We start from the raw sequence: 27710 nt of genomic DNA on the forward strand, positions 1-27710 counted from the left end.
AAGTAAGTAGTGTGTGTTAAATAGTGTTTGGCAGTGTATGCAGAAAAAGCTCAGAAGTGAGTCTGGATGACAGATCTCACTTAACACTGGGTTAAAGTAATCTCTAAAACATTGCAAGGGAAACATGCATTGCATCCTTCCTACTTTGATCTGTGGACCAGGAGCTGTAATTTCTCATGCTTTTTTTTCAACACTCTTGAGCAAAAATATTGATTCCAAATGTTAAAGTTTCTGGTTTTTGTTGGGGGATAGGAGAGTTTTTTGCTCATTACTAAAGAGTGTTACTTGTTTTATGCTTGCTTGCAGGAAAGGTTAAAGCTGGTGACAGTTCTGGGTGCTGGGCTCCTCTGCGGAACTGCCTTGGCGGTAATTGTGCCTGAAGGAGTACATGCACTTTATGAAGACATTTTGGAGGGTGAGTTAAAAAAAAAAAAAAAAGCCTGATATATGTCCTTGTGAAAGACAGTTGATAAACCAGAAAGGCACAAGTAGAATATCTTACTCTGAGAATAATTAAAGTTAATCTCTTGCTGAAACCTCAAACAATGGGAATTGCCTTTGAAAGAGATTTAATTTGTGTTTATAAGCTGCTGCTTTCTGTGGTTTAGTTCCCTTTTGGTTATTGCATTCACTATCAGTGGTGTTTTATAGAGCTCCGTATATTTTATCTTGCGAAAGAATCTCACTCCCTTGTAGCCGAAGAACTTTCTAAGCTCAGTTGGGGTCAAACAATTTTGCTAATTAGTTTAACAGGCCAAAATTGCCTGTTAAACTAATTAGCAAAATTGTTTGACGCCAACTGATTTTTTTGTTAAGTGAAAGAACATGTCTTAGAGAGACATAGGTATAGGGTATACCTGAAGCCCAAAAGTCTTGGATAACTGTACCAGTTATACCATCCCTCAGTTATAGCAGGTAATGCCCATCATCTCTCATTCGAGTGCATTCTAATCCTCATTGGAGCTTCAGGTGCTTTTCCAATGGTATGACACAGGTTTTGAGTAGATTTAAGATCAGTAATTCAGTCAAAGGTGGGTGGCAGCAACGCACTGGGTCCTAATACAAAGAAATGTCAAGATGTGGGAGAGGGGACTCTAGAGGACTTTTCAAACGTGTTTGAAGTACTAGTACTGCTACTGCTTATCAGTGGGTGGGAACCACTGCTATATGCCACTATAGTAAGTTTGGGTTTTTTTCTTTATATATCTGTGCTTTCCTTTTACATGCTTTGGAGGAGAATATGTTTTTCATTTTTACCTTTTGCACTTATTTAACTTACTTTATAGTCTGTCTCTGTGTATTTTAGGCTTGTCTAGTGCCTTTCATGTAACTTAAAATTATTCATATTTAATAAACATAGTTTTATGTTATTGCAAGGTTCTATTTATTCATGTGTTCATACACTTTCCAATCTGTATGTTTATTGTAGCATCTCACTATACTGCACTTCAGTTGAGGGTTTGTGATCCATTCCATTTTAATCTTTGTTATGATTAGCATAGCAGCAGACAATGTTATTGGGAGCACTTCTACTTTTCTCATTAAATTTTTGATCGGTTTATTGCCCAGGCTTGACACCTTCAGTGAGATGATCTGACCCATTAAACTATCATGTAAATAAGAGGCATTTGAAAAATTCTGTCTTCCTATTTACACAGCAGTTCATGCATATTCATCCATCCATATTGAAGTAAAATACATAACTGGGAAACTTACAGTATACATTAATGGTATCTTAAACTAAATTTCTAACACGAAATACCCTGAACAAAGCCAATCTAGCTGTAAAGAAATTATTTAAGTAACATTGAGAGTTATTTTTTTCAGATAGTGATTTCAGCCCAGAATTTAGGTCTCTTCAGTATAACTCAAACTTTGATCCTTTGTAGGACAAGTCGAAGAGAACTAGAACTAATAAATCAAGGAAAAATGAGTTAATCCTAATATTACTGCATAAAATGTGTGTATCATATGTGAAGATAAAGTTGTAGAGAGCTGCACCCACTTATATAGACTCAGCCATGAAGGTTGTTATAAAAGATAAAGGGTCCACTTACAAAATAAGACATTCAGAATTAAGCATAAGAATCTGATCTGACTTGTTTTCCTTCACTCATTGATGTCTAGCAGGCCTAAAATTTAATTGTTTTGCTTTTGTCCTCTATCTAAAACTTATTGAAGTGCTAGATTAAGAAATGGACTGTCTTCTCTTCTCTTCTCTTATTCCAATTGTCTGTTCATACCTAAGACTATTTTTAAAGAGACACAGTCACGTTATATTTGGCCCTAATGAAGCTTTTGTAAAAGCCTGAGAGGCTTACAGAACCAAAGCAAATAACATGTTTTCCATTACATCTTTTAAAATTCCAGTGGAAAGTTTGCTTAATCAATACACTTTCCTCTGCAGTGTTGCAACACAAACTTTGCTACCTTGTGCTAGTGTTTAAGTACCAGAAAGTTAAATTTAGTCTGTTTTCCCCTTAAAGCTGGTTTAAATTTTGTTTTTGGGTTATTGTTTGAAGGCCTTCTGGAAACAGTGCTTTTAAGGAAGATTGAAAGAAGAAAGGGTGTTTTAGTGGCATGCAAAATCAGGGAGACAGTTCCAAGCTTAGGGGACAGCATAAGAGAAGGCACAAAGACAAAAGTGAGAGACTCGTACAAGAGTAGTGCCTGAGCAGTGCAAAAGGACCGGACGGAGATGTAGGAAGAGTGTAAAAAACAGCCATAAACTGGACAGTGTCCCTTTAATTGCAAATTAAATGATCTGTGCACAGAGTATAACTGAACATTTGCACAGTGTTCCACTCCCTCCTCCTGAAGTGATCTGTTGAAAGGTCCATTTAATTCATAAAAAGAGTAGCAGTGAGACATCATTATATTTTGCTAGGGTTTTCCCAGATGTCTCTAACAGTGGCTGCTGTCCTCAAGAGGCCATTAGTATTTAATTAAGCCAGAAGTCCTCATAATAGAAAACAATATTCAGTATTACTCAAGTGTTTGAACCAAAAAAAAAAAAAAAACCACCCCAGACTTACCCAGCAATTTCATCATCCACAGCTAACTGTTTCTTCAGGAGTCTGTAGAATGTCTTGTGTGCCACAGACACCTCTTTGTTCAAAGTTACCATGCCTACATTTTGTAGGGCATTGAAGCATTGCAAAATGCTTCATTTAAATTCATTTTAAAATAAATTCCCCCTAAGAGTTTTCATGAAAATATGGAGTCACCCCTCTGAATATACATTAATTATGTCTTCTGGGGGGAAAAAAACCTTACAAAATATAATAATGTTAAAAGAGACAAAGGTTGGGTCCAGCTCAATATCATACTTAGCACTTCTGTTGCACCTTTTCCTATGAGGATCTTGAAGTGCTTTACAAATACTAAGTAAACCTAGCAAACACACTCATAAGTAGTAACCCTCTTTTGTGATGGAGGCAGCAAGTTCTATCTAGAGGCTAGAATGGGGACTGGGAGTCAGGAATATATCTCAGGGCTTCTGACTCAGTCACTGATTTGGCAAGATAGCTGCACCTGTTTTGCTATCTCTAAAGTACTTTTTAGAGATTCAGTGTGTACAGTATTTTTATAGATGAGTTAGCTGAGGCACAAAGAGGTTAAATGACATGCCTGAGGTCACGTTGTAGTCAGGAACAAAACCCAGAACTTCTGACTCCCTCCCTCTCCCTCCCCCCCCGGAACTTTGCTCAAACTAGTCACCATGCTTCCGTTATTGTTTTTTTCCCCACCTAAACAACGAAAGGGCAGCTGCGATGACTGGGGTCATATTATCGAGAAACTGAAACAGCTTAATTTTTCTGAATATACTTGGGGCTTTTAAGTATGATTAAATGCATGTTTTAGTAAAGTCTGACTTCCATACTTGGGACTATACTATAACTTGAAATGTTGTGATGGGATCTCCGGGGTGCAACCTGGATTGAGGGACCACTCAGCCCTTCAAACCCACCAACCTGGGCAGCTTCTCACACTGATGCTGAAGTCATGCTCTGGTAAGCACTGCACTTACACAGACATCCACAGGTGGGGACACACTCAACTGTGTTACATGAATGATCTCCCAGCCACTCATGAACCATCAATAGGGAGGGTCCAGCCAATTCCCCTCAGCTCCCCAGCTTTGCACCCCAGAACTAAATTGTCTTGCACTGGTGAGAAGCCTGGCCAGTGTAAGTTCGTTAAATAGTTTGCCACTCCCTCAATGTGGAATGGATACACACTAGCCTTTTGTAAACTGAGCTGAGATTTCCCAAGCACTTCAACCAAAACACACTTTTTTAGGTAAAATATAAAACAGGTTTACTAACTACAGAAAGATAGATTTTAAGTAGGGCTGTCAAGTGATTAAAAAAATTTATCGCGCAATTAAGAAAATACAATTTAAATATTTTTGGATGTTTTCTACATTTTCAAATATACTGATTTCAGTTACAACAGTAGTAGTGTTGGTCCCCAAAGTGGGATAAACTAGGACATTAAAAACAAAACAAAAAAATCTAAATCTATTTTTCTTTCCTGCTTTATATTGTTAAGACCAGGTATGAAGAAAGCTTTCCGTGAAGGATTAGAAAATATTAGAACATCACCTTTGGGATCTTCCTAATCAACCTGTTTATCTGCTTTAGGGAAGCACCATCAGGCCAGTGAGACTCAAAATGTGATTGAATCTGAGAAAGCAGCAGAAATAACAGCTGAGCATGAGCATGGCCATGACCATTCAAAATTACACGCGTACATTGGTGTTTCCCTTGTCCTTGGTTTTGTCTTCATGCTTTTGGTGGACCAGATAGGCAGCTCCCACGTGCACTCTACAGATGGTAAGTAAAGCCTCTCCTGCCAGATTGGCACTTGCCTTGGAGCTAGTGCAGCAACCAGAATGAATTAACAAGGTGTATTTTCAGAATATGATTATTTATTATGTATTTTTAATACAGTAGTGCCCAGTCAGGATGAGGGCTCTATTTAGCTTGGTATTCTACAAACATAAAGGTAAGCATGGTCTGTTATGTGAAATAATAAAGCAGTGTTACTGTCAGTGCTGGAAGGCAGCATAATGTGAATATTTGATTAATAATGCTCAAGTGTGTGGACTGTGCCATGCTGACAGAGAAAGTCTGCTTAGAAATAATAGATGACCAACAGCATTGTGTGTGTAAAGGCTTTAAGCAGTGTAGGTTTTAATATATGACAAATAGAGTAGTCCACTGACATAGCAAAAATCCAAAACTGAAGAACCAGAGTCTTAACTTCATTAGTTACTTTATTGTCTTGCTTAGAATTAAACATTTCAAAGAACAAAATTTTGGCTTAGTTCAGGCTGTAAATTTTCATGGAAGAAAGGCCCCAGTCCTGCATTGTGATCTGCACAGATTGACTGTTGCAACCACATAGAGCCCTGTAGACTTCAGTGGACTTCACATGGACCACCAAGCATGATAAGGGCTATGGTGACTTTCACTGGTAATCTTCCTCAGTAGTTTCCCAGTAAGTGCATGCTGGCTTTCTGTGTACAGCAGAACAAAATGTAGGTAATCTTTCCTGAAAACTAAACCAATAAATATTTGTACTTTTAATGTGAAATTTTATTCATAGAATCATAGAATATCAGGGTTGGAAGGGATCTCAGGAGGTCATCTAGTCCAACCCCTTGCTCAAAGCAGGACCTAATCCCAACTAAATCATCCCAGCCAGGGCTTTGTCAAGCTTGACCTTAAAAACCTCTAAGGAAGGAGATTCCACCACCTCCCTAGGTAACCCATTCCAGTGCTTCACCACCCTCCTCGTGAAAAAGTTTTTCCTAAGATCCAATCTAAACCTCCCCCACTGCAACTTGAGACCATTACTCCTTGTTCTGTCATCTGGTACTACTGAGAACAGTCAGATCAATCCTCTTTGGAACCCCCTTTCAGGTAGTTGAAAGCAGCTATCAAATTCCCCCTCATTCTTCTCTTCTGCAGACTAAACAATCCCAGTTCCCTCAGCCTCTCCTCATAAGTCGTGTGCTCCAGACCCCTAATCATTTTTGTTGCCCTCCGCTGGACTCTTTCCAATTTTTCCACATCCTTCTTGTAGTGTGGGGCCCAAAACTGGACACAGTACTCCAGGTGAGGCCTCACCAATGTCGAATAGAGGGGAATGATCACGTCCCTCGATCTGCTGGCAATGCCCCTACTTATACAGCCCAAAATGCCGTTAGCCTTCTTGGCAACAAGGGCACACTGTTGACTCCTATCCAGCTTCTCGTCCACCGTAACCCCTAGGTCCTTTTCTGCAGAACTGCTGCCTAGCTACTCGGACCCTAGTCTGTAACAGTGCATGGGATTCTTCCTTCCTAAGTGCCGGACTCTGCACTTGTCCTTGTTGAACCTCATCAGGTTTCTTTTGGCCCAATCGTCTAATTTGTCTAGGTCCGTCTGTATCCTATCCCTACCCTCCAGCGTATCTACCACTCCTCCCAGTTTAGTGTCATCTGCAAACTTGCTGAGAGTGCAGTCCACACCATCCTCCAGATCATTAATGAAGATATTGAACAAAACCGGCCCCAGGACCGACCCTTGGGGCATGCCGCTTGAAACCGGCTGCCAACTAGACATGGAGCCATTGATCACTACCTGTTGAGCCCGATGATCTAGCCAGCTTTCTATCCACCTTATAGTGCATTCACCCAACCCATACTTCTTTAACTTGCTGGCAAGAATACTGTGGGAGACCGTATCAAAAGCTTTGCTAAAGTCAAGGAATAACAAATCCACTGCTTTCCCCTCATCCACAGACCCAGTTATCTCCTCATAGAAGGCAATTAGGTTAGTCAGGCATGACTTGCCCTTGGTGAATCCATGCTGACTGTTCCTGATCACTTTCCTCTCCTCTAAGTGCCTATAAAAACCTTTTGAATAAAATGTAGTTCAAAATACTGTTGAAATGATCATTCTATCATACTTCACTTACATCCTTATTTCTTGTCAGTGTTCAGCAATGTGCTTATGTTTAGATTTTGTTAATGTAAGTATTTCATACTCTTTATCACATTCTCTCGCTTTTGTCTTTCCCCTTCTCTACACATAGACTTCTCACCTTGATTGAAAGTCTTCCCCGCAGATGCTCATGTCTGTGTACTGACTCTGTTATCTTATTCGCTTAGCTTCTCAAATGGAGGCTTGGCAAATAGGTTAGCAAGAAACTCAGTAGAGCAACTTGTATTAAAATCCTTGTTTCTACATTTTACAACACTTTTTTTTTTCTCTTTCCTGGTTAGGAGAAAATGGGCTTCCTTGTGTCTTTGACCTATTAAGATGCACAGACTCAAAAGCTGAACAATATAGGGAGCAATTTTTCTGAGCCTTTGCTTTATCTCCCACATGAAATATAACAGAGTAACTGCAAGTGTTGCTGGAATAGTTAGGGATTTATAAAATGCCTTTTCCTGACTTGAACCTTGAACCAGTGGTATTAATTACCCATTAATGTTATCTTAGTTGACTAGATTTTCTGTTCCCTTAACTACGATAGATATAGAGGTTAGAATGGAGTATAATCTTTAAATGTGATCATCTGTTTGGGTTTGGTGGATAGTCCAGAACTAAGAACATAGGTTTAAATTAAGAGGAATTAAATGACAAAAGAGCTTGAAGGGATGTTGTAGTCGTGTTGGTCCCAGGGCTTTAGAGAGACGGGTTAGATAATATCTTTTATTGGACCAACATCTGTCAGTGAAAGACGAGCTTTAGAAAACGTCTACTATCACCAACAGAAGTTGGTCCAATAAAAGATATTACCTCATCCACTTTGTCTCTTGAACTTGAAGGGTGAGAGTGAACTTGAGAGTGTGAATAGATGGAATGGGCTTCCAGTTCAGGTAGCAGAGTCAAGTAGCAATATAGTAAAAGTTGTCTCACCACTTGAAATTTAAAGGATTAGATATTTTTATGTTTGTAACAGTAGTTCACAGCCCACTGGAAGAAAATTTCACTGATCAATTCCTCTTCTGTATAGGAGTGGGTTTTTTTTTATTTCTCCAGAAGAAGTTAGTTTACAAATAGATGGTGAGATAAAAGTAGTTATCAAACAATTACAGACATGAATAGCCCATCATCTGCCTTCAATCCTAAGCAGTTATGCATGATGTTCTCTTTCTACATTAAAGAGTATGGGAGGATTCTGCCATCTGCTTCAGTCCATATGACAGCATATAGAGTTCATAAACAGCTCACAAGGAGCCAGCAGGGAGTTGCCCATAGTCCAGTCACTGCCGTAGTGGGGCCTTCCTATAAGCCCCAGCTCAGGGGGCATAGTGGGAGAGAGGAGGCCTGGATAGCACATGATAGTGTGGACATTCTGTGGTGCATCAGACTGTGGAATAGCCCAGAGTCAGCATTTGGGAGGCTGACGTAAATTAGAGCAACTCTTGGCTGCTCTTATTTAGGCTGGGAGATGCAGTAGCCCTTGGAGTAGCCCAGAATCCTGAGTACAAAGGTGGCTTAAAGCTACCTTTCTGGGCTGAGCTGGGGAAGGTAAAGAATCTCAAACTATAGTTTAGTTTCAAAAAGATGAGGGAAGATGACTGTTGCATCCCCTTGTCAATGTTCCCTTAAATTCTGAAGGATACTATATGATATCTTGACTAGTTTGCCTGGGAAACCTCTGGTAATTGCTTAACTGTTTAAAAATGGGTCACAGCTGAGAAATTATGCCTCGGTGTTTGTAATATGTTTTCTTCCAGCATGATTCATATGTTTGTTGATATCTTATATTGTCTAATGCTTAATTTCCTTATGATTATTTTAGACCCAGAAGCAGCAAGGTCAGGCAATTCCAAAATCACTACTACACTGGGACTAGTGGTCCATGCTGCAGGTAGGCTGAATAACTGTAAGATCTGTAAGGGGCAATCTTCTGTCACTGTCATTTTTCCTGTCTAACTTAAATAAACCTTTTGAATTTTAAATTGCAATAATTATTGTATATTCACCAAAAAAGTTAGCACTGTGGGGATTTTTTATGTATTTAGAAGCACATTTTCCATCTTTTCCTAAGTAAGCTAACTGAACATTGTGTAAAAATGGTTTGAAAAAATCCACACGGACTGGGATATATGTCTAGATATGATTCAGATGAAAAGGATTTAGGGAGGTTTTTAGAAATCTTAATCACAGTAAACCTGATTTTTAATTTTGTAGGAGAGAAACTACTCTAGATGCTAAGAAACAGCATAGAGAATTTTTAAAATGTATAAATAGTTGAGGGGTAAGTGTTAGCAATACAAAATAACACTTCATCCAAAATTTTTAAGGGGCAGGGGACACCAATTTGTCTATTATAACTGCAGCTGTAACAGTATTATAGTATGTTTGGTCAGTCATTTAGGATCTGGTGAGTCCCTTTTTGATGTATTTAGTAAATTACTTTTACTGTAAAATGAAGGCTATTTTGAAAGCCTTGGATTTTTTGCATCTTCTGTTTCATTTTAAAACAAAAGCCGAGTGATTGGCTTGATTAAATCCTAATATGAAAATAGTATTCTGCCTCCCGAAAATGTTCCTGGGAGTCTTAATTAGATACAATATTTTTCTTCATTTCTTTTCCTGAAGACTTGTGCATTGTTAACCATCTGCTGCTCCAACTCCAGTGGTGGCTGCTGATCAGTGATGGATGAAACAATACATACAAATATTTGTTATGTTATACATGTGGGGTTGAAATCTTTGTAATGAATTATTTATTCACTTATTTGGATTTCAATAGTGCACAACGGGTTAGGCACTGTAAACATATTTAATAAAAAAGATACTTCTTGTTCCAGGGATTTTACCACTTAAATGCAAGTTAGATTTAGCAATTTGTTTATATTGAACTCATCTTCAATATGCCCACTAATCCATCTCCGCTGGGACCACTTCTAAAATTCCAAACCTCTGAGAAACTTTCATAGAGCAGTCACTTTGGGGGAAGTGGGAAGAAAGGTGGAATTTTGTGGGGAGGAAATCCATATTTGGTGGAGGGGAATGACTTGCATGCAGGATGGGCAGTATTCAGTGCTGGACCCATGACTGGTTCTAGGTCCAATATCTTGCAGGCCACTGGGATTAGAAAATGGTGCATTTAACCACTGGAAATGTAGGTATGTTCTCATACAACAAACACTCCTTGCCAATGAAATGGCAACACTTAATTCTACTCCTGGTAGGTTGGAAGATATTGGTCGTCATCATACATTTATATATATGTATATAAAAAGCTACTTAAGTAATTTTTAGAAGTTTCTAAAATGTATTGGTTAATACTTTTCCCCCTGTCTTTCCAAGACCTTTACAGTTTGGATTCATGGTCTTAAGATAATTAACTTTTACAGATGGGAGAGGGGAATGTTGTGAAAAATAGTATCAATTTTAAATTTCTCTAAAACTTCTTTAAAGCAGTTTTTCCTCTAAAAATATGTTCTATAAACAAAATATTTGTGTGTCATACAGTGTTAAGGTTTTGATTCACAGTCATTTGGGATGATCTGTTTAACTCATTCATTTACTTTATTGTTTATACATAATTTGTCTAGCTCAAACTCTCATGAAGTAATCCTCTACACTTCTCTCTCTCTCTCTCTGTGTGTGTGTGTGTGTGTGTGTGTGTGTAATATAAATGTATACATATACACAAATGTTTTTGTTGATAAAAGGCACTGTGTAAATGTACGTCATGAAACAGATTTTAACCAAAAAATGTTGTTTTGTTAATGCATGTGTTTTATATAAAAAGAGAGAATTTTTTTATGAACAGCCAATTAACTGATTTGTGTGTTTTTCTTTTGATTTTTTTCACAGTAAAACAGTGTTTATGTAATATTTAGGCATTTCACAATTCCAAAAGTAATAACTAGAATTCTTTGTAAATTTGTAAAGATTAAAACTGATTTTCAGCTTTAAGTTTAGATAGGAAACACATTCCATAACTTTTGAAATTAGTTACTAAATCTCTGTTCCCTGAATTATTCCAGTTTTATATTAGGACATACCAAAGACTGAGCAGACTCTGTGTGAAATCCTTGTGCTATTGAAGTCCGTGGCAAAACTCCCCTTGACTTCACTAGGGCTAGGATTTTGCCCTCAAACCTCAAAGTGGCTCAGGAAAGGAAGGGGGAAGCAAGTCAGAGAGCAGTTGGGTCAGTATTAAGGGTTTTGTAAGTAAGGGAAATTATTTTAAAGCAATATACAATTTTATATTGGTAGCCAATGGAAAAATAAATAAACCTTGTGGTGTGTATGAATAATCGGTGAACTCTTATGCGCTCTTTTGGCTTTCTACCCATTAAGCTGATGGTGTTGCATTGGGTGCAGCAGCTTCCACTTCTCAGACCAGTGTCCAGTTAATAGTATTTGTTGCAATTATGTTACACAAGGTAAGTCCAGATCATAAATTCATACTTTTTTTTTTTTTTTTAAGACAACTCAGTTTCTACTGCATATAGGAGGAGTTAATTATTTGGGTTTCTTGCTTGAGTTAACCTCAGTATGTGGAGCTGCAGTGAAGCGATCAGGTGGTAATACAAAAATAAGGGATTGGAGAACACAAGTATAATATTGGGTGGTTATGGGTATCAAAGGAAGCTATATCCAGTCAGTTTGGGTGTGGGAGGATGCATTTCAGCTGTTCATTGACAAACCCAACCCCCTGCTGCCCAAACAACTGACGATGACCTACAAAAATGGGGGAGAGAGAGAAAAGAGAACAGTATATTCACTGGAGGAAATGTAGCAGCCACACTGCTATAGTAGCAGCTGCGCTGCTGCAGCATGTCTGGTGAAGATGCTCTATGCTGACGGGAGAGTGCTCTCCTGTTGGCATAATTACTCCACCTTAACGAGACGTGGAAGCTGTCTCAGCCGGAGAGCATCTCCCGCCAACAACATAGCGCAGTGTGGACACCGCTTTAAGTCAATGTAACTTGCATGGCTTTTTCACACCCCTGAGCGACCTAAATTACATTGACTTAAGCGGTAGTGTAGACCAGCCCCTAGGGATACTTGAAGAAGCCCTGGGGATATGGCAAGGGGCACTTACGTATGTTATGCTAAAGTACGGAAAACTGTTTCCTCCTGCTAGGATTCATTTCTATATGTATGTTTGGTTCTCAGCACTGTGGGAACAATATATACATATTATTACTCCTGGGGAAATTCTGTGCCAAAAAGTAAAAAATTCTGTGCGCAATATTTTAAAATGCTGCATATTTTATTTGTCAAAATATCATATTATCATACTATTTTCAATTATTTTGGTAATTTATTTCATAATACCTGTCAGCAAGTGTGTCTGTAACAATACAGGCAACAAAAAAGATCCAGGAAATGTTTTTTGTCAAATAGATTCCTTACTAGGTGTATTAGCACATCAATATGGCTCCACAGAACAGACAACAATAATATTTCCATGTATGTCAAGCACAGAAGACTTTAAGGGTATGTTACACAGCAAAGAAAAACCCACGGCTGGCCCATGCCAGCCAACTCAGGCTCACGGAGCTCAGGTTTGGGGGCTGTTTAATTGCTGTGCAGACTTTTCTGGGCTCAGACTAGAGCCAGAGCTCTGGGACCCTTCCATTGGGTTGCCAGGTTCATAGATTCTAGGACTGGAAGGGACCTCAAGAGGTCATCGAGTCCAGTCCCCTGCCTGCATGGCTGGACCAAATCTGTCTAGACCATCCCTCAGACCAGAACACCCTCTCGAAAAGGGCAGCTTCAGTCAGTGCCGCTGACCAGGCCATTAAAAGTCTGGTTGGTGGTGCAGCAGGGCAGGCAGGCTCTCTGCCTGGCTCCCAGGAATAGGCTGGCATGTCTGTCCAGCTCCTAGGCAAAGGGGCGGCCATGGGGGCTCCGTGTGCAGCCCCCGCCCTGAGCGCCAGCTCGCAGCTCCCATTGGCCAGGAACTGCGGCTAATGGGAGGTGCGGGGGCGGTGCCTACGGGCAGGGGCAGCGCACGGAGCCCCCTGGCCCCTCCACCTAGGAGCTGGAGGGACATGCTGGCCACTTCCTGGGAGCCACCTGAGGTCAGTGCCGCCCAGAGCCTGCATGCCAAAACCCCTCCTGCATTCCGAATCCCTTGGCCCCAGCCTGGAGCCCCCTCCCACACCCAAACTCCCTCCCAGAGCCCGCACCCTACCTTCCTGCTCCAGCCCGGAGCCTCCTCCCGCACACTGAACCCCTCATTTCTGGCCTCACCCAGGAAACCCATACCCCCTCCCACACTTCAACTCCCTGCCTCGGCCCGGAGCCCCCTCCCACACTCCAAATCCCTCATCCCTGGCCCCACCCCAGAGCCTGCACCCCCAGCCGGAGCCCTCACCACCCCAGCCTGGTGAAAATGAGTGAGTGAGCGAGGGTGGGGGAGAGCAAGCGACGGGAGGAGGGGGGATAGAGTGAGTGGGGGGATGACCTCAGAGAAGGGGCAGGGCCTTGGGGCAGAGAGCGGGGCAAGGGGTTCGGTTTTCTGCAAATAGAAAGTTGGCAACCCTCCCCTCCCACCCTGCAGGGTCCTAGAGCCCGGGCTCCAACTCCAGCCCAGAAGTCTACACAACAATGGAACAGCCCATCACGCCCAAGACCTGTGAGCCCAAGTTGGTTGGCATGGACCAGCGCCTGGTTTTTCTTTGCTGTGTAAACATACCCTAAAGGGCAGTACATCCCTAGGAGTGAAGTTAGGCCATGATTTGGCACAGCACTTAAATATGTCCATAAAGTTCAGCGCCTGAGTATCCCCAGTGAAACTAATGCTTTGCCAGATTGGGGCCTTAGTGAGTGGCATGGTTAAGGAGTACTCAGCATGTCACCATATAGTCACTGGACTAGAATTAAAATTGTTGCAGACAATAGATTAGAAGGGCAATGGGTGTGAAGGCTCCAGCATGGCAGTGGCGAGCGCAGGCTACTGGCTACATGGAGGTGGGGGATCCTCCTGCCCCCACCCCCTCCCCGGGACACGGATGCAGTGGTAAGGCTGCACTCCACCCTGACACAGCACAAGGGCTGGGTCTGCCACAGAAACACCATGCAGCACTTGCCCCTCCATGCCGGCACACCGTGATAGTGAGCGAGAGGGACAGAGTCTCACTCGCACACATGCCCAGCACTGCTGCCTGATCTGGGTGTAGGGGAAGCAGGCTCTGTCCAGCAGGATCTAAGTATGGAGGGGCTTAGTGTGGGGGGGATCTAGGTGTGCGGTGAGAGCGTTCTGTGTGGGACAGTCTGGGTGCAGGCAGCTCAGTCGGGGATCCAGGTGTGTGGGGGGATCTGGATTCACAGGGACTCCTTGGGGGGATTCCGGGTTCAGGGGGAATTGGACTCTGCGGGGGCGTCCAGGTGAAGGTGGTTGGGGCTCAGTAGGGGTGGTCTGGGTCTCGTGGGGATAGGGCATGGCCGGGAGGTCTGGGTGCATGGTGGGGGTCCAGGTGTAGGTGGCTGGGGCTTAGTGGGGTGTGGGTCTGGGTGCTGGGGACTTGGCGGGATGGTTCAGGTGCAGGGGGGGTGGGGCTTGTCAGGGTAGGGGCTTGAGTGCGGGGAGCTCAGGGGTGGTATAGGTGCAGGTGTGGGGGTCAGGATGCAGAGGGGTGGGAGAGCATCTGGGGTTGAGTGGATGGGGGCAACTACCTGTACAGTGACAACCTCCCCCCCCCCCCCCATGACTGGGGAGCCATGGAGGCAGGAAGTGTGTGTGTGTAGCCGTCTGCAGCTTGGGGCGGTTCTTGGTGGTGGGCTGACCCATCCCCGGCCACTCCATGCAGGGGAAGAGGAAATCCGGCTAGGCTGCGGGGGGACATAAAAGGGACTATCAACTGGAGCCCAGCACAGGGTAGGAGCCACCGGCCAGGGCATCCCCCGCTCTCCCCATTTCCGGCTCTGGGCACACCATGATGGCAAACAGGAGGGACAGAGTCTTGCATGCACGCCCAGCCTCGCCCCCCATGGCAGTGATTTATGTCTCCCCCGGCTGTCCTGATGCCCAAATCAGACACACCTGCTCGGGACTGCTGCCTGGAAGGGGCGCATGAATCAATTATTCTGCGGGGGACATTAATTCTGTGCAGAATTCTCCCAGGAGTAACATATTAAGAGGTCTGCAGTCATTTTTCATCATTAAAGGGTAATGCTGAGGTTGATAGGGTTACAGCATCGCAGACATGCGAAGCAAAATTGAATTCAGTTCCTTACACTGTAATAAGTGTTTTGATATGTCTTCTGCAATAAAGAAGAAACACCAGACACCAAAGTTGGGGCAATAGCCTTTCAGTTTCCCTTTAATACTAAATTAAACATGTATTTGTTCAGACCTTATTTGTACATGGTATGGAAAAGATTTATTGGATCTAGTTTTCAAATACCTCAAGCACACAGTTGCACACCTAATTTGTATGTGCAGTTATTGCAACCTACTGCCATTCACAGTAATTAGTCATGCAGTTTGTTCAGACCTTTTGTCTGTGTAGATGCATACCTAAAGTGTTTGAAAAATCAGGTCTGCTGTGTTTTCACTTGTATAATAAGTGATATACATGGTAACCATGTTCTGGGATGACAACACTGTGGCCAAAGGCCACGGTGTTTTATAGGTCAGGATCTGGTTATTACCAAGTAAAGGGGAAGTGAACACTTATTATTCTGACATTTTAAATTATTAACAATATTTTAAAAGTGTACAGTAAATATTTTTTAAATGAAAGAAGAAAACTTTTTAAAAGTGGGTTGTCCATGAAATGCTGAAAGAATTTTTTTTTAAATTGAATTTTTTTCTCTTCCTTATCCCTTCCACAATTACTGCTACTTCCTCTCCCCCCCCCCCCCCACACACACACATCTTCTTTCCCCACCTGTATTTCCCTTCCTAAAGATCAGCAAGCTTCTCCTGCAGGCAGGCAGCTGCAATATATTTTAATTTACATTGTGTTTCAAAACTAAATTGGGAAGGGAAGATTGGGATTGTCCCGATGTAATCACGAATCTGATAGTTCCTGTGGCTTGTACGGAAGGGACTGGATTGATGGGAGAGGGGAAGAAGTGTCTGGTCTTGCTTCCACTGAAGTCAGTAGCAAAGCTCTCATTGATTTTAGTTGGATCAGAATTGGGCCTGAAGGAGGGAAATAAATCAAAAAGATTGTTAATCTTTTACTGACAGTTTGACAGCCCCTTTTTCTTTGTTTTGATGGCATTTTTTCTTCTTTCATGTAAATGCTGGAATTTTTCCTCCCTTAGTTGAAGAAAAGTCACTTAGGAGGCATATTTGTTTCTTGCAGGTAGCCTAAAAATTCTGATTACAAAAGTTGATCAGAACAAATTTTGATTACCAAAGCGAGTCAGAACAAAAGGGTTATAGTTACCAATCAAATCAGTACAGTAATGAAAATCCTGGCATTCAATAATAGTACGTGGAGTCATATGCTGTATTGTTGTTATGAAATAACCATCCAGTGATTATGGAAATAAGATAACCAGAACCAAAAAGAATGCAGAGAGTGGCATAACTGTTCTAGGTCAGTAACTGTAGAGCATCCCTGCACTCTGGTTGGGAATATTCCACTTCAATATAGTTAGTAGGAATAATACATATTCACCAAAAAAATTTTTTGCCTTTGGACATCTTAAATTACAGGGAATCCTAGCCAAGCTGATATTGCATTGACTATTGTTCTTTTACAGGCACCAGCTGCCTTTGGCCTGGTTTCCTTTCTAATGCATGCTGGGCTGGAACGGAATCGAATCAGAAAGCACTTGCTGGTCTTTGCATTGGCAGCACCTGTTTTGTCAATGGTGACATACTTGGGGCTAAGCAAGGTAAATGTTTGGGATTTAATTTTGCCAGGAGCTTAGCAATTGGGCTTGAGGGGCATGGAACTCCTTACTGGGCTTGTAGAACTCCAAACTGCTTCACCCACCGCCAATACATTTTTCCATACTATCCGCTGTAGCTGGGACCTTCCCGCCATGTAGTTGCAAGTTTATGTACAAAATTCTCAAAAAAGGAAGCTTCTGTTTGTTTTAACTAAACAAATAATACTTTTCCACAATTCTGTGGCAGTTGAATCTGCCAGACAATTGTGCTGGAGAATCTAAGCTTTCATTTTAAGAAGCTAAGTTGCCCTGTAAGTTTCACTTTAAGAAACTAACCTGACAAATACAAATGGATGCTTTGTTGACCTCCTGAGTCTGCAAGCTGAAACAGTAGCTCTGACATGTGGGGATGTGTCTCCGTTCTCCTTGAAGTGGTTTTACCTCTGAAACATGATGATAATTTAAATCTTAACATTAACGGTTACAGTGCTGATAATTTTAGTGGAAATATTTAGTTGTTGTGCGTATCCATCTGTACTGGATTCAGTGGAAGATATTGGGGCAGTGGTGTGGCTATCACTGTTAAGGGGTCGGGAGTTCAAGCCCCAGCTCCTTGAGGGACAAACTGTTACCTCAGTCTCTAGGAAGAGGGAAAGAAGAGATCCATCCCCTCCTTGGTGCCCAAAGGCTCAAACAGTTCCTGGGAGCTCAAACTCAAGTCCTCTCCCCAGGGCCGGCTCTGGCTTTTTTGCCACCCTAGGCAAAAAAGCCACCCGCAGCCGTCTTCCCCCCCCCCCCCCCCCCAGCGCGGCAGGGGAGGGCGCCAAGCCCGGCCGTGGGCCCGCAATCCCCGACCAGCCGGAGCGCCAGGGGGAGGGCGGCGAGCCTGGCCAGGGCGCTCTGCTCTCCCCGGCGGCCAGAGCGCCCCGCCGCACCGCCCTCCTCCAGGCGCCGCCCCAAGCACATGCTTGGTGGGCTGGTGCCTGGAGCCGGCCCTGCCTCTCCCTTTCCTTCTGCTGTGACAAAGGCCCCAAATGCTGCCCAAAGCTTCCAGCTTTCCCCCTTGACAACTTCTTATATTGTCAGTACAAAAATCTGCAGCACATCAAAACTTTAGGTGAAGCATACAATATACAGTATTTAATATTAAAATATAATATCACAAGGGACACTGTACTTCTAGTAAGATTAAAAAAAAATCTCAGGTTTTGAACACACACTGTAAATTTTGCAGCATTATCAAGTATCACTTAACTCAGCATTGGCGTGCCATTCAAAGTAAAGGCCTCGCTGAAGAACTTGGGACCAGATCATGACAGAATCCCTGGGACTTTGCTATTGCTTCACATTTACATGGTGCTTTTCATCCAAGACAATCCATGTCCTTTAAAAACATAAGTCATTAAATCTCACAACTGTCCTGTAAATCAAGCGTAGGAAAACAGGCTGAGTTGCTAGTAAAGCCAGGAACAGGAAAACTAGGAATCGCAACTCCCAAGTGCACTGATACGACCATTAGACAACTTACCCGCCCTCAAGGTTTGGATTCTTGACTATAGCAGTCCATACATTCAAAGTGATCTGTATCTAAACATTTCTAAAAACATTTCATATTTATTTACATAAGAAAATCCTGATTGTAGAGTTGTGTATATGCAGGATGTACTGTGTGTGTAGTGTGAACTCTGATTGAGACAGACCAGGTGTTCCTTTGAAAAATCAAAAGGTTTTCCAAGAAAACAGACTTAAATTAATGGAGATATCCTAGCTCCTAGAACTGGAAGGGACCTTGAAAGGTTATCAAGTCCAGCCCCCTGCCTTCACTAGCAGGACCAAGTACTGATTTTGCCCCAGATCCCTAAGTGGCCCCCTCAAGGATTGAACTCGCAACCCTGGGTTTAGCAGTCCAATGCTCAAACCACTGAGCTATCCCTTCCCCCCTTGCAACACCAACAATAAATGTTGCACTGTTAGTGATCATACATCTTCCCCTAGGAAAACCTCAACATCTGCCTAGAATGAACACCCAATAAGATACTCATTAGGCTAAGCCTCATTTGTTCATCTTAACTAGTTTGTAGTAAATATATTTAAATGTACCTGTGCAGTGGCTCTCAACCTTTCCAGATGACTGTACCCCTTTCAGGAGTTGGATTTGTCTTGTGTACCCCCAAGTTTCACCTCACTTACTTGCTTACAAAATCAGACATAAAAATACAAAACTGTCACAGCACACTATTACTGAAAAGTGTACTTATTTTTACAATAATTTAAAATAAATCAATTAGAATATAAACTGAAGCTTTCAGTGTATAGTATATAGAGCAGTATAAACAAGTCATTGTATGAAATTTTAGTTTGTTGTGACTTTGCTGGTGTTTTTTATGTAGCCTGTTTAAACTAGGCAAATACCTAGATTAGTTGTTTTTCCCCCCGGAAGACCTCTGTGTACCCCCAGGGGTGCGCCTACCCCTGGTTGAGAACCACTGCACTAGTGTACACATGTGTGACAGTCTTTATATAAGTGCCTGTTAACTTATCTATAGAGGGTTGGATGTGGGAGGCTGATTTGGTTAGTGTATTGTATTTGTCTTCAGAGATCTGTCACCAAGCCCAGCCTAAAATATAGCTCAATATGCAGGGACTAAGTGGAGACTCAAAATGCGCCAAGTGTAGAACCTTCAGCAAAGTTCTTAGCGCTATAGATATTTCAGAACTTCCAGCCTCCAGTTGTTCAGTATAGTTGATATAATGACCTAAGAAACTGGCCTAATATCGAGCCTGACATTTCTTGCAGTGAGTAAAAAGGTAAAGACTGTGCAATTTGGAATTGAAGTCTCTGTTGAAGAGATGTGAAGGAAACACTTGGTGATTCAATCTCTGGCTAAAATAGAAGGGTTAGGATGCATAAATCTGTTCCCTAATCCAGTGTTAAAATTGTAATGAGAACTAATCAGAAATCAAGGGATAAAAATGGTAGTGCTATCCATATGTGAGATGTGAAAGGAGACTGTTATGTTCTATGCATACCACAAAGTGACATGTCTATTTAGGATTATATGCTGTTTCTCACCAAGATTTTTTTTTCTAAGCGTTTGGTATATTTTTCTGTCATGTCATGCCTAGGTGATTTCATATTCAGGTCCATTCAGAACACTGTGGCATGCCTTCTTGCCTGTATGTGTGCCATCGCATCATCTCTAATTCTGAAAGGTCTCCACTTGTTCCCCTTCCACTACAGTTTGCTCTCCTCATGTTCAAGGGCTCCTTCACTTTTCAATCTTTGCTCTGTCAGTTTTGATCATCCCTCCTGTGTCAGGTGCTGAATTTTATACTCTCTCTCTAAAATAGCCTTTTTGCCTTATTGAGTTCCCATCTATCTTTGTAAAAAGCACAGCTCAAACCCCACCTCATCTAGGTTGTCTACAAACAGTGAGCTGTCAACCAGGTCATTGCACTTGTGCTTATCACACCTGTCCCAATCTGAATGTTCCTATCTACTGTCACCTTTCTGTAACAAATCCACTGCTGTAAGTGCTGTAGGTTGCATAGATGATGCGCTATGAAGTTGTAGAAAAGGATTCTAGAAAAAAGGACAGGGAGAGACTTCGAGTAAATAGCCTGGGAGAGAGAAACTAGAAAGGAACCATGCTAGCAACAACACCATTTACACAGTAGATGGTGAGAGGTTTGATAGGTTTGTTAATAAAAAACACCAGTGAGGGATCTTTGTTGATGGGTCATTGGTTTTAGGCAGGCTAAGAGCTGAGTTTTGAGCAACATTTTAGAAGAATGGGGAATTGGGGAGGCAGAAATAATTATGGAGCTAGTGCAGTTGCAAAGAATCAACCTCTGCTTGGCCAACGTTGGCTTCCTCTTCTGTGTCAGAGGGATAGGTTGAGACTATACCAGGAAATAAGATCACAGAGATAAATGGGAACTTGACCAAAGAAGGACCTTAAAAATGAATGGACAAATTTTGCATTGTATTCCCTATGGTTATGTGTAGTGTGATCCTAATCATGGTGTGGCAGAACCTCTTCTGTAAATGGAGAGACATACTGAAATAAAATGAATAGAAGGATTCTTGATCATTCTTAACATGTTAGATACATCCCAGGTTTGTAATAATTTTGTATAGAACCCATGCACAGTGCTCGCTGTGCTTACAATGTAAATACAGCTGGGTGGGCATCTATGACCTGAAATCTGATCTCATTGAAATGAGTAGCAAAACTCACATTGACCCAGTGGGAAGAGAACCAGGCCTTTAAAGACTTGAGGTCATCTTGAAATCTAGTAATTTAAAATAAAAAAAAACTTCACTGTGTGTGCGCCAAATTTTGTGGGTTTACAATTTAATTTTCCTATTTTAAGAAGTATATTTTGCTCCTCTGTTGCTGTGTGAAAGACTCGCACAAACGGGGTAACTGACTATATATGAGAAACAGTTCAGTTTACTATACACACAGTACTGCCAAATGCACAAAGTAAACTGGAAAAAAGATATTTAATTCCTCTAATCTTATAATGTCAGATGCTACTTGAAAGTATAAGTCATTAAAACATTTTCACACGAGTGTGGTATCTTTTTTTTTTTTTTTTATTTTAAGATAGTCGACTTCGAAAGAATGATTGTTGACCAAATCATAATAAAGCTGGAATGTTAAGGGGTTTTTATTTATTTGTTGAATCTGTTGTAGTTTGGATTCATTTTCACTCTTCCCCTCTCCTTTTTCTCTTTCACAGAGCAGCAAAGAAGCCCTTTCAGAAGTCAACGCCACTGGAGTTGCCATGCTTTTCTCTGCTGGGACTTTCCTTTATGTTGCCACAGTGCACGTCCTCCCAGAGGTGGGAGGAATGGGGCATAGCCACAAACCTGAATCAACAGGTGGGAAAGGACTCAGCCGCCTGGAGGTGGCAGCCCTGGTCCTTGGCTGCCTTATTCCTCTAGTTTTGTCCATTGGGCACCAGCACTAAAGGTTCAAAGTCACTGTTCTTCTCCTTGATCTGGTGTGAGCAGTAAATGTCAGCTGCTCTTTTCATCGTTGTCTCTCGTACCCCATCATCCACCCCATCTGCCCTGTGGAGTTCAGAGGGAAGCTTGATTCCAACATGAAGAATTCTGGAAAAGCTTTTAGTGTAGCAAAATGTACTTTGGCAGCCGGACATAAATTCTGTGTAATTTTCTTTTCTGAAGACATTTGATATTTTAATTTTGATTTCTGGCCCCTATTCTCAGGGAAGATGGACTTTGAATTTTAAGAAAGGTGAGTGGGGAAGAATTTAATGGCTCATCATGAAATTGCAATCACCAAAGTATTCTGCAACTCAGCGTTAACAGCTGAGAATAAAACAGTGGATGGATGCCTTTTAATATGTGGAAATCTTCTTACCAGTAGAATAGGGGAACCTCCCCTACAATTTTTTTATGTTATCCTGACATATGTGACTGATCCATGTAATATCAATGCCATAAACCTTGCTGTAAAGATGCAGTACTCAAAATTCTGGTTAAGGCACTTGTTGCAAAAGGAAAGAACTGTGGATTGGAAGAAACATTATTGGACAAAGATTAGAGGAAGTCTAGGATGTCAGAATTCAGCTAGTTAAGTACGTGGAGATGACTTTTGCATTGCATTCCCTGGATTAACACAAAGGAAACAAGGAAGTCCTAGAAACAAGGAAATATTCTGTTTTTACTTGGTTTATGCAATGGCTTGTTACATTATTTAACAAAAAACAGAAACAAAGCACACATTGGAAGCAGATCTCCCATCGTGTCCGTAAAGAGTAGCAACCAAAACTGTAGAGGCAGTTAGGAATCTGGCACCAGGGCTGCACTGCTACTATCCTTGAGAGACAAATACACAGTGTCTTTTTAAATCAAACTGTTCAGGGCTCTGAGTGGAGATCTGATGGAAATGGATTTTGAGGGACCAGAGAACTATACTAGCTCATTTACAAAGGGCTGAAACTAGTGGTTAGTTTTTTTCTTTCATTAAATAAAAAATATTAAGGTTAACAAAACAAGATCTCTGGTTAAATACTCACTCTGTGCATATTGGCAGGTGCACAGTGTGTCTAAACTAGTTAACTGCTCTGCTAAATCTTCATACCAACAAGCAAGAAGCATTTTGTTTTTGTTGAGAACCTATTAAAATCATACCTTTCTCCTTTGGGAATTTTGCAATCCACCATCTCTTGATTATGGTTGGTTGTAGTGATGTTCTTCTGGGACTCAGTGCCATTGCAGCTGGATGATAAAAGATTCTCTCCTTATCAAGACATGCCTTCTCTTGTCAGGCAGTGTTTTTGTTTAATTATGCAAGAAATGGTACATTTTAATAACTGTAGTGCATACAAATTCAGAACAGTTGACATGTACAGATTGAAAACACAACTCTTGTTTTACAAAAATTGCTTTTATGCTGCATCCATTTTAAGCCCTACTCTGAATCTATCTGCACTTCTTATATATAATATTGCCAAAATGTTTTTGTTTAGTCATTTTCATTGTTTGAAACAAATCTTCAAAGCTTGAAATCACTGCTTTCTCAAGGAACTTGTCATCTCCTTGTGAAAGAGAGAGCTTCCTTCTTCCCTCGCCATCTGTTTCTTATGGTACACAAGCCATCATGGCTGTGACTTCTTTACTTCATTACATCCTCATTATCTTCTAGCTCAGCAGTGGGTATCAGCATGGCTCTTGGAACAGGATTTGTTAGTTTAATTAGTGATCACTCTATTCAGTGGCTTTGTAGCTGCACAAAAACAGTAATCCGCTATCAGATTTTAACAGTGGTGACTGCTTTTTTGTTTTTTATCGTTAGAAAGGTGGATTTGAAAATCAATGCAGAATTATTAGAATGTAGAAGACCTTCCCACAAGACTAATTATTTTAAGGTAGATAAAATATTAGACCTAAACCATGGTACATGAAACTAGGTCTTTTAAAAAGCTGTTGTGTTCTGAAAAGCAGTAGCAAAAATAGCACCACCTAACTGACTAGATCTATTCCCTCTATGTATTTAGTCATGCCTAGTTTCTCAAGAGACAAATACAAATCTACTTTTATACCGTTAACTCTGAAAAACAAACACAGCTCAGCTAGAGAGCTGGATTCTGTTCTCTGTGTACCACCACAGTTATGGAACTGTTTGCAACTGACAAACCTGTGTAAATCCACTGAAGGCAGTGATGGTGCACAAGTGTCACTGAGGGCATAATTGAGCTTGTAGAACCTTTTTGACAGGTGGTGGTGACAGGCAACATATAAGGTACAAAGAATCCTGCTCTTAGACCTCTTGGTAAATTTGCAGGGCTGGCAGTTATGAAAAAACACCAATTCTATTTGTAAACTGAGCAAATCTGATCTGTAGTCATTGGCTGAAAATGGAACCTCCCTGGTGACACTTCTGCAGTTACATTTTGGGGTAGAAGCACACTTTAAGTTTACTTCCATTTTTCCCCAGCACGTGCTTATGGTTATCTTTCAACATCTGTGGTTCAGCATCAGCCATCATTTCATGTCAAGTCACTGTAATGGTCAGAAACCTATACATCCACTTTTACCGTCCCATTTACCATCTTTTCCTGCCAGGCTGCAATATTCAGCCAGAACCTTTCTCTATGGACCATTGCTTATTGAGGAGACATTTGACCAAATCTCTCTCCCCTGCTGACATAGATTCTGGCAGGTTTACTATAGTGATAATCATCTTCCTGTTGGCATTGCTAAGAGGGTTTTGCAGACTTCTTGCCATGGGCACGTCATAAGATCAAGTCTCCAACTTCTGGGGCAATTGCCAGTGATGATAATGCTCAGTTTAGTATTGTACAAACTAAGCTCGAGAGGCCAGAGCATTAAGCATTATTGGCCAAGATATAACAGTGCAAGAATCTGAAAAGGGTTCACAAATTAAAATATCTACAAACAAAATGGGGACAGAAGGCCCAGTAATGTGCAATTTTCACTTTGCAGTTTGACTAAGTGGCATAAGATTTGCTTTTTCCTGTCCACTTAGAACTAGCTTTGTTTTTTTTGGCTGCCTTAATGATATATATCTGTTGAACTGTTGTTTAAACTTATATGGCTGAGACTGCCGCAGTTAACAAGGGAATTGGGGGTTATCAGAGAGATGCATAGCAGAATGTACAGTTTTGTTGTGAATGTAGCAGAATGTAAAGTTTTCAGTGCTTGTTCACGTCCATTCCAGTCAGGCGTATAATGGCCACGGGGGTTGTAATGAGCCGCAGGCAATGCCGGTACCGCTGGCAGCGGCCCCTGCCACAGAAGCGCCAGCACCGCTGTTGCCCCTTACAGCTCTAGCACCAACCCTCCTGTCAGTGGTACCGCCGATGGCTACAGCTTCAATTCCACCGGCATCGACGATATCGGCACTGCTGGAACCAGCACCTGCCTCGCCACTGATATTTCCGCCTCCAGCGGGCCCGGCACCGCATGCTGTGGAATACCACATGTCGCGAGACCCACGGGGCGCTGAAGGGAGCGAGCAGGGTCTGTTGCCAGGCCTTTCCTCATCCTCTCTGGATGAAGCGGTGGCAGGGACGTAGACGACCCCAGCTCTGGAAGATAACGGGGCACTCCAGCAGCTCTTAAGCCATGCTGCCCAGAACCTGGGCATACAGGCGGAGGCGGTGGTGGAGGAATCAGACCTTGTTGTTGAAGCGGGGGTCTGCCACAGGGTTTTGGTCGTCTCTTCAATCGTCTTTATTAAAGGCAAGGCAACACAAGATGGACCGGGGGGTGCAAGGATGTCGGGCTTGCTGGAGGCGGAAATATCGGTGCCGAGGCAGGTGCTGAAGTGCTGGTTCTGGTGGTGCCAATATCGTCGTCTCCAGTGGAATCGAAGCTATAGTTGTCGGTGGTGGTGCTAACAGGAGGGTCGGTGCTGGAGCTGTAGGGAGCAATGGCAGTGCCGGCGCTTCTGTCGGTGGTGCCACTGCCGGCGGTGCCTTCAGCTCATTACAACCCCCGTGACCATTGTACGCCTGATTGGAATAGATATGAACAACACATATCGAAGAACAGCAGTTACGAGAAGATGAGTAACTGTTTTTTGCCTCAAGTGACCAAATCTATCCTAATTGTAATTCCCCATAGCAGATTATTTTCTTTCAACATAAGATTTCAGTTAAATACGAGTTGGGGTGAAAACATCTCTGATCATACCTCCATCCTCCCTCTTTATCTGCCACAATAAAATCAATTATCACATGTAGTCAGGGCCATCTCTTGTCAGTTTCCATTCCTCAGAAAACTTAATTGTAAATCAATTCTTCATTACTCTTCCATTTTTGTCTGTAATGTCCATCCTTATATAGGCTTTCAGTTGTAATGGGGGTGGAAAATAGGTATACCCAGACAACACTGTAACTGATTGGCTTGCATTTTTCCCTTCTTTTTCCAAATCCTACCCCCAAACCAGAACTCTCCACATCAGCCAATTTATCAGTTCCGATGGTTGAGTTGATACTAAGAATCAATTAAGGTTACATCTGTGTTAATCCCAATGAGTTCAGCTATTTCATTGACTGTTCTGATTTCATTCTTGTTCCTCATAATAAAGGCAAAATATTTTTTCAGTACCTGATGACAACTGAGATATACGAGCCTCATTTATATTTACAGATGTGAGAATGGCAGGGCAGACACACCAGGGTAAAGATGTTTTGATGGCTATTCCGTGTATTGTAAATTTGCCATGTATTAAGCACGAGAACCTAGTGTCTACATCTAAGCTTCAGGGAGCACTCCTGCGTGGAATATCGTAAAACCTTAACATTATCCAAGAGACCCAGGAGAACAACAATATTTGTTCAGGAACTACTGTAGAGGCTGGTGATTGTCTTATAGGATTTCTTGGCAGTGGCTGACTTGTGCCCTTATTGTCAACTATACTCAGAATAACATGGAAAGGCTACAGAATAACTATGTTGCTGTTGCTCTCTTCTGCGTTGTCTCCTTGATCATCCTCAGGAAATCTGGGAGGAGAAGTTTGGTTTCTTTTGTCTGTGGACTTGTGGGGAACCCGTCCCATGAATTTCAGATTTGAACTTTTTAAAATATCAGCTTTTCTCATTTTCCTTTGGTTACATCTTCCAGCAGCTCAGGCTTTCCAGGGATTAAAATTGCCTGGTTACTGCAGTTGAAGTGACTCAGCATACTGAGCTGTAATTTTAATGTCTTTTCAAAACCATTTGTACACATGAAATCATTCCATGAATGGCTGCCTTATAATGTTTTGTTTTTTTCCACTTTAATTGTGAATGGTTACAAAAAATAATGTTGTTGGTTTTTTGATTTGTTTTATTATATTAAATTTTTATTAGGTGCAGTGCTTAAGAGTTGGCTTCTCATTTATCATATGAGGTTTTCTTAGAGACCATGTGAAGAGCAGAGGCACTTCAAGATAGTGCTGAAGACTAGTGCATTTTATTTTTATATACAGTAGAACCTCAGAGTTACGAACTGATCAGTCAACCACACACCTCATTTGGAACTGGAAGTACACATTTAGGCAGCAGCAGAGACCAAAAAAAAAGGCAAATAAATTACAGTGCTGTGATAAACATAAACTACTAAAAAAAAAGGGGAAGTTTTTAAAAAAAAGATTTGACAAGGTAAGAAAACTTTGTTTCATTTAAATTAAGATGGTTAAAAGCAGCATTTTTCTTCTACATAGTAAAGTTTCAAAGCTGTATTGAGTCAATGTTCAGTTGTAAACTTTTAGAACCATAACATTCTGTTCAGAGTTACAAACAATTCAGAGTTACAAACAACCTCCCTTCCCAACATGTTCATAATTATGAGGTTCTATTGTATAGGCATTTCTGTGGGGCTCATAGCCACAGAAA

General features: G+C 41.7%; 1 protein-coding gene across 2 annotated transcripts in view; it reads left to right on the top strand.

Moving 5' to 3' along the window:
- The window catches only part of SLC39A9 (solute carrier family 39 member 9), a 36119-nt gene extending 8926 nt beyond the window's left edge, over positions 1-27193 (top strand). The window contains exons 2-7 of one of the 2 annotated variants that reach the window (XM_005305930.5): positions 307-415; positions 4647-4838; positions 8806-8874; positions 11325-11410; positions 16698-16832; positions 21579-27193. In XM_005305930.5, coding sequence (XP_005305987.2) covers positions 307-415; positions 4647-4838; positions 8806-8874; positions 11325-11410; positions 16698-16832; positions 21579-21809 — 822 coding nt within the window. In that variant the 3' untranslated portion in view covers positions 21810-27193. The remainder of the gene's footprint in view (positions 1-306; positions 416-4646; positions 4839-8805; positions 8875-11324; positions 11411-16697; positions 16833-21578) is intronic. The other variant, XM_042849347.2, reaches the window with a different exon arrangement.
- Positions 27194-27710: the final 517 nt, after the last annotated feature.

The sequence above is a fragment of the Chrysemys picta genome, chromosome 4 (assembly GCF_011386835.1).
Source record: "Chrysemys picta bellii isolate R12L10 chromosome 4, ASM1138683v2, whole genome shotgun sequence".
In the NCBI taxonomy this organism is placed as follows: Eukaryota; Metazoa; Chordata; order Testudines; family Emydidae; genus Chrysemys; species Chrysemys picta.